We start from the raw sequence: 7,752 nt of genomic DNA on the forward strand, positions 1-7,752 counted from the left end.
CTTTTTCTCTCAATGTTCTTTTATTTTTAGGCTATTCTAAGCTTATTTTTTTGTCGTCCATATGAATATATATTACTTCATCATTAATTTTCACCATTATTCTCACTTTGATCCAAGTACCCATTCATTCTTTTCAGTAAACCGTTACTGACTTAAGTATTAAAGTGCTAATATTTGTTTTTCAGGATTAGTCAATCTTAGGATTTATTTGAAAATCCTTCATGACTAAAAGCCCAAAAAGACTAGCCTCTCTAGTGATCTGTTGGCTGGTCCATCATCAAGGAGGTAAGGCCCACAATCTGACTTTAAATTTTTCTAAACTAGCAGATTCAGGAAACAATCCCACTCTAGTCAAGCACGTCATCATATAACTAGACAGACACATCATACAATTTGCCAACTTATTAAGACACTTCATCCTAAAATATTTCTAGGTGGTCCTTCGTAAATTGGTGGCAAATGAGCTGGTAATCTACAAGTAATCAATTTCTGGATTTCCAAGCAGACCTAGAAGACTTAGTCAACTTATTGTATCTCAATCAATTCAAATCCAAATCATGCACGATTTTTTTGGTTGGTTAGCTAATTCAAAGAACTTTCAAATAGTATAGGACTTTCTACAACAAACTCCCATATTGTGCTTTGTACACACCTATAGATAGAGGCCTTGTGCAGCTATTTGATAACATAAATCCTTACTCTCAAACTCTCACTTATTCTCTCAACTTTCTCTTATTTTTAGGTTATTCTAAGTTTATATTTTTATAGTCCATACGAATATATACTACTTTATCCCATTATCTTACTTTGATCCAAGTACCCATTCATTCTTTTCAGTAAACCGTTACTGACTTAAGCATTAAACTGCCAACATTTGTTTTTCAGGGTTAGTCAATCTTAGGATTTATTTGAAAATCTTTCGACTCTTGTAGTGCGACTGAAATTTTATGCATCGGTAGTTATTAATTATTTATTCATATTTAATATTGAAAATGAAGATTAAAATTTCTAAAGTAATTGTCATGGATTCATTTGAAAAAAACACAAATTAATATTTCCATGAATTGTTGGTAGAGTAACGTGACAAGCTTATTCCTCAACCCAACAGGAAGAATCTGTTTGACCCCTTCCACCAATCACATCAATTTCTATCTTCCATCCATCACCCTCAACTTTTTTCATATGAGCTACCACGGCCACACGCCTAGACAAACTTTTTTCCAGGGTAAATTCTCCACCATGTGTATATCATCATCTTCACAACTTATGTCATGTCATTTAACTGAATTTAAATATCAAATGAAAATATTTATATACACATAGCTATAAATATATAATAATAATATTATTCCATTTTATAATACGATCATATTCTTCTTTATAATTTGCAATATACGTTCCATGATCAGCAGAAGGAACAGTCCATAGCCAAAATATCACGAGTAAACACATTAAAAAGAAAAATCCACACTACTAACAAAAACACAGATGTTATATATATACAGGGTGACTAGCAATTTACCTCTATGATATTAAAAATAAGTATATTATCTCCATATAAAAAAAATATAGTAATTTATCCCTCTGTACTTTTTAAAATGAAGAAATTTACCTCTTTATACAGGGAGGTAAATTGCTTCATTTTAAAAAATATAGGAGGACAAATTGTTGTGTTTTAAAAAATAAATGGAGATAAATTACTATTTATTTTTTCATAAAGGGATAATTTGCTCATTTATGATATTACAAGGGGGTTGCTTACGTTTTTTTCTATATTAACTTAATTAAATGAAATGTTTAATTGTATTTATTTGTTCATCCTATGCTAAAAGGTATTTCTATGTTCTCTTTGGAACATATCCGAATGAAACTTCATCTCTTGGAATAGAATCTTCTCTCTACTTTTTGTAAATACCCTTTTCATTTCAAGTAACGATATCATATATTATAATTCTCGACCGCTATTTTTTTGAGGATAACTCCATAACTATACTATTTTTTTTTCTTTTCAAGTGTTATATATAACTTCACAGTATTAGATAGGGAGGGGATGAAAAGTCTATATACAATTATGGAAAACTAGAATTTTTTGTCGTCAGTACATTTTCCATCCTATTGGTTGTGGACTTCTCACTCATGGTTCCCATAAATTATAAAATTTTTTATTTTTAATCTCTTTATTAGATTTCGTTAGTATTTTTTGTTAGAAAAAATACATGGTCGTTAACTTTTGAATTTTCTGTATAACAACCTCATGCTATGGCATTTTTTCATAAAAAATTTATAAAAATTTCATAACTAACGAGACAAAAAGTAAAGAATTAAAGGCAATTTTAGTCCCCTAATTTCAGGCAATTCTCATTTTAGTCTCATAACTTACTAGGGTTCCATTTTAGTCCTCTATAACTTAAAAAAGCTCAATTTTGCTACACATTTGGTCGAAAATTTGCCTTAATCACCACAAAAAGTCACATAGCCTTCACGTGACTTTTTAAATTGGGGGTTTCGTTTTTATTGGCTTAAAAAGCTCATGCGGCGAAGACGCGAAAATAAAAACGTGTACCAAAAATTAGTTTTTTTAAGTTATAAAGGATTAAAATGGAACCCTAATAAGTTGTGGGACTAAATGAGAATTGCCTAAAATTAGAAGACTAAAATTGCCTTAAATCCAAAAGTAAATTAACCCTAAATTGCGGATAATAAATGCAATTTCCCCAACATTATCGAATTCTACTATTCATCAATAGAGCATACATATATATTTTCTCCCAAAGTTCTCTAATTAGCACAGTACATGTCAAAGGCTAATAATTAATATGTTATAAACATGGAATGCAAAATTTTGACTTGAAAAGTCTCAGAATATTTAAAGAGAGAGTTATCTTGGGGGTGGTAGCAAGATTGATCCCTGAAGCATTCACAAATCCCATATGCAGCTATACTTATTGGCCATTTCTCTGCACAACTTCTGGTTTCTCATTTCTATCATTAAACTACACAAATACACACACACATATATATATATATGGTAATTGGGCATTCTTCTTAATCCTAAGTAGTATTCTACTTTCCTCCAATTGAAGCAAAGAGAGAAGAATATCAAGGTCAGCTGCAGTAAGTAGTAGAGAACTCAACTCTACTTTTTTTTTTCAATCCGTTTTTTCTAATTTGATTCTTGGTTACCCATGTTTAGGAGTTCTGAAGCTGAAAAACTCTTATGCTTGTAGATATGAGTATCGAAAACGAGCTGGAGACGACGAAGGGGGAGATTGAAAAAGAGGATCAGTTGGCGGAATTTGAGGAAGGAACTGATGAGGATTCCAAAAGGGTTCAGCCATGGAACAAGCAGATTACAGTCCGTGGAGTCGTTGCCAGCATACTGATTGGATCCATATTCAGTGTTATTGCAATGAAGTTGAATCTGACAACAGGAATCACTCCAAACCTTAATGTTTCAGCAGCCCTTCTTGCATTCATTTTCATCAGGACATGGAACAAACTCATTCAGAAAACCGGGATCGTCTCAGCTCCTTTCACCAAGCAGGAGAATACCATGATACAGACATGCGTCGTTGCATGTTACAGTATCGCAGTTGGAGGTTGAAACCATAAAAACCTTGTTTTTAAGGCAACACATGTACTGTCTTTTCTTGTTTTTCTTGAATTCTGATCTCTTTTCGAATTTCAGGAGGGTTTGGATCTTATCTCCTGGGAATGAACAAGAAAACCTTTGAGCTGTCAGGTGGAACCAGTATTGAAGGAAATACTCCGAGCAGTATAAAGGAGCCTGGAATTGGTTGGATGACTGGATTCCTCTTTTTAGTCTGTTTCGTCGGCCTTTTCGTGTTGATTCCTCTTCGCAAAGTATGCAACGAAACCCTCAAAATTTTAGTGCTAGTATCTGAATAAACGTCATTAAAGACGGTACTTTACTAATAGTTTTAAGTTCAGGAAAAAGATTAGTATTGCATCAGTTCTTGAAAAAGTTCCTTTTCTTTTATTTTTCATGCTGGGATTTTACCAATTTCAGGAGGAACTGAATTTTCTGATTAGAGAAAGACCTCTGAGCACTATTTTTAAGCCCCCTTTTTTTTTTTTGAGGTGGAGTATGATATGTTACTCTCCCAATCCTTGATTTGAACTGTTTGGTCTGGACCACATGAGTTAGTGTACTGTCAATGCTAAGAGTTCTTTATAGTTAGATGCTGGAATTAAATCAATACTTTGCTTTCCATTCCCAAAGTGATTAATATTTTATTAGAGTTGCATTAAGTTCAAAATTGGTCCCCAGATCTTGATAATCGACTACAAGTTGACCTACCCGAGTGGCATGGCAACCGCTGTTCTTATCAATGGATTCCACAGCAGAGGTGACAAAATGGCCAAGTAAATCAACTTTTTCAACACAGAGTTTGAGTTAGGACGTACGTGTTAGACGAAAACGGTCATCAGGAGCTAACGAGCTTGTGCATAATTGTGTTGCAGGAAGCAAGTAAAGGGTTTCATCAGGACCTTTTCTTTCAGTTTCCTGTGGGGATTTTTCCAGTGGTTTTATACAGCAAAAGAGGACTGTGGTTTCTCACAATTTCCGACTTTTGGACTTCAAGCAAGGAAGCAGACGTACGACTAATTTCAACTTGCAAGATTTTTGTTATGCAGCAGCTTATGATGATGAGATTTTGCTTATCCTTACTGTCATTTTCTTGGGGCAGATTTTACTTTGATTTTAGCATGACTTATGTGGGGACTGGAATGATTTGCTCCCACATTGTGAACTTGTCTTTGCTTCTTGGAGCTGTGCTTTCATATGGTATGATGTGGCCACTTATAGGAAAAGTTAAAGGAGATTGGTTTCCAGCAGATATACCAGAAAGCAGTATGAAGAGTCTCAACGGTTATAAGGTTTATATCCTACATTCTTTTCTTTGTTTTTTCGGGACAGAAATTTGTAGGAGAAATTAACTATTTCTAGTATGTACATTTTCTTAGGTATTTATCTCGATTGCCCTCCTTCTGGGTGATGGGCTCTATAATTTCGTCAAGATATTACGCGCCACAATCATTAATGTTCACAGCAGGTTTTATAGCAAGAGTATCAACTCAGGTAAGTATTGATATCAGTCTGTGGACTCAAAAAGGTCCAAAATTGACAGAATTTTATAAACCTGAAGTTGAACATAATGTTGTGTTTTGTGACTCAGCAGGAGTAAATGGGGACAAGGCCCTGCGAGATCGTCGAAAAGATGAAGTCTTCATTAGAGAAAGCATTCCTCTCTGGTTAGGAGCTGTAGGTTACATAATATTATCCATGATATCGGTGGTGGTGATTCCATTCATTTTTCCAGAGCTGAAATGGTACTTTGTTCTCGTGGCCTACATTTTTGCCCCATCTCTGGCCTTCTGCAACGCATATGGAGTAGGATTGACAGATATAAACATGGCCTATAACTATGGAAAAGTCGGACTTTTCACGATTGCTGCAATGTCGGGAAAAGAGCACGGTGTCATTGCTGCATTGGCTGCTTGTGGTCTTTTCAAGTCCATCATCAATGTTGCTTCCATTTTGATGCAAGATTTTAAAACAGGCCATCTAACTTTAACATCACCAAGAGCAATGCTGCTGAGCCAAGCCTTAGGGACGGCTTTGGGCTGCATTGTTTCACCTTTGAGCTTCTTTCTGTTCTATAAGGCATTTGATATTGGTAATCCAGATGGAGAATTCAAGGCCCCTTATGCTATAATATACAGAAACTTGGCCATTATTGGGGTCCAAGGCTTTTCGGCCTTGCCCCAACACTGCCTCCAGCTCTGCTATGGGTTTTTCGGGTTTGCTATTGCGATTAACCTTTTGAAAGATCTTTTACCAAAGAGGACTGGTAAATGGATGCCGATTCCAACCGCGATGGCAGTGCCGTTTTTAATTGGAGGCTACTTTGCCATTGATATGTGTGTGGGGAGTTTAGTGGTTTTTCTGTGGCAGAAAGTTAACTCCAAGAAGGCAGAGCTGATGGTTCCAGCAGTGGCCTCTGGTTTGATATGTGGGGAAGGTTTATGGACACTTCCTGCATCAGTTTTGGCTTTGGCCAAGATTACTCCTCCAATCTGCATGAAATTCTTGCCTGGGTAATGGGATTTTTAGCTCTTTGATATAACTTCTGCGGTTCGCTCTACCAAACATTTCCATGTAACAGTATCTAATGTGTAATAATAAATAATATGAAAAAAATTATTAAAGTCCTTTTTAGCAACTTTTTTCATTCTACACATTGTTCATTTTACCTGTTATATTTGATGCAGAATCCACCACTAGAGTCAAATCTGATTCCTTAACTCCTTTTGACTAGTTGAATCACAATCTCAGAGTGTTACAAATTTTGAACATATCCAAGAACTGAAATTACTTTTCATGAATGAAATAAGGGTAGCCATATTGTGAATAATTGTCTATAAATGTTGTATAATATTGTTGTCTATTCTAAGAAGCCGTAACAAATGGAAATAACTATATGTATAAGTCCTAAAATTTCTTGATTTCTTCCCCTTTAATACAATTGATACAAACATTAAAATTTGAAACATTTGGTCCGGGAAGGGTCGTCTACAAGCTCCTTCGTTGACTTGACGTGTTGTGTCCTCCAGTTTTTGGTCATCATCTGGGTAATGATTATGTGATGTCTTGGGTTGGCCAAAGTTTGGGACAAGTTATATTTGTTAATAGGTAGGGTACTATCCAACTAGTAGTAAAAAAATAATTTTTATAGTACTCATATCTGTACTCTACTCAATAGATAGAAGATTCTACCCTAAAAATTATGAAATTAAATGAGTGGGTATGGATAGTCTAATACCCTAAAATAGCCATGGGTATGGTAATGACTTAATAATATAAAATAGCCATGGGTATGGTATTGATATAGACTAACGCCCAAAGTTGTTCGTTCATCTATTAATTTAAAATTATTCAATCCATAAACTTTTAATAAATAAATCTATATTATATTTTGTTAGGATTATTAAATAGAAGACCACCCTAAAGCTATAGATTTATTTCATAAATGTCGCCACTTAGCTAATACGATTTTGGTTTTAGAGTAGTGTTTTTGGTCTGTTTATTTGTAGTTAGGATTGGGTTTGTTAATTACCTGTTTAACCTTCAAGTATTAGTATAGTTTGTTAGATTAGATAGTTAAGTTGGTTATTTTGTGTTTAGGTCTATTTAATGTTAGGTGTGAGCTGTTATCCACTTAACTTGTAAAATTTCATCCATTTCGATTCTAGCAAGAACAGAAGAAATATACATTCTCCATCTCTATTCATGGCTTCGACGGATCTTCTTTTGCAATTTTGAGCATGGTATCAGAGCATTCTTTTGATGGTCTCTGGTTCTGTCGTTTTTTTTTTCTTTTCTCCCCTCCATGCATTTTTTAGATCATTCTTGAATTTTTTGTTGGTCCATCTAACTTCCTTATAAAAAATTTTCTTCTTCTTTTTGAATGGTTATGGCTGCGAAGAATGGCAATGGGAATACAGGGGTTACAATGGGTGGACAAAAAATCCCACTAATCCCAAAAAATTTCAAGTTGCAGGGAGGAGACCAACCTGGTATTAGCTTGGTTCAACACCTTTGGATGGAAGAAATTGCTCTTCATGGAACAGGGCAATGAGGTTAGCTCTTTGGACTAAACTCAAGTTGGGTTTTATTAATGGTCCTTGTGTCAAACTGACAAGGAGTGAGGAGGAATTAGAACAATG

The 7,752-nt window shown here is 34.7% G+C and overlaps 1 protein-coding gene across 5 annotated transcripts; it reads left to right on the forward strand.

The window, feature by feature from the left end:
* Positions 2,806–6,248, forward strand: LOC105165142 (metal-nicotianamine transporter YSL1). 5 transcript variants are annotated; one of them, XM_011084035.2, is made up of 8 exons: positions 2,806–3,114; positions 3,194–3,599; positions 3,689–3,864; positions 4,292–4,386; positions 4,486–4,620; positions 4,713–4,902; positions 4,990–5,104; positions 5,202–6,248. In XM_011084035.2, exons 2-8 carry the CDS (start codon positions 3,218–3,220, stop codon positions 6,125–6,127), a joined length of 2,019 nt encoding a protein of 672 aa, XP_011082337.1. In that variant the 5' UTR covers positions 2,806–3,114; positions 3,194–3,217; the 3' UTR covers positions 6,128–6,248. The 5 variants fall into 5 exon arrangements, with proteins under 5 accessions (XP_011082337.1, XP_011082340.1, XP_011082338.1 ...); XM_011084038.2 differs by having other exon boundaries at positions 3,228–3,599; XM_011084036.2 differs by having other exon boundaries at positions 2,806–3,104.

This window comes from Sesamum indicum, linkage group LG6, assembly GCF_000512975.1.
Source record: "Sesamum indicum cultivar Zhongzhi No. 13 linkage group LG6, S_indicum_v1.0, whole genome shotgun sequence".
Taxonomy (NCBI): Eukaryota; Viridiplantae; Streptophyta; class Magnoliopsida; order Lamiales; family Pedaliaceae; genus Sesamum; species Sesamum indicum.

What these genes read in the sequence shown, in the direction of transcription:
- LOC105165142 (XM_011084035.2), top strand. Translation starts at nt 3,218, where the DNA reads ATGCTTGTAGATATGAGTATCGAAAACGAGCTGGAGACGACGAAGGGG. An exon ending in TGTTGATTCCTCTTCGCAAA is followed by an intron (nt 3,865 to 4,291) that starts GTATGCAACGAA and finishes ATTGGTCCCCAG; the next exon opens with ATCTTGATAATCGACTACAA. An exon ending in AGAGGTGACAAAATGGCCAA is followed by an intron (nt 4,387 to 4,485) that starts GTAAATCAACTT and finishes ATTGTGTTGCAG; the next exon opens with GAAGCAAGTAAAGGGTTTCA.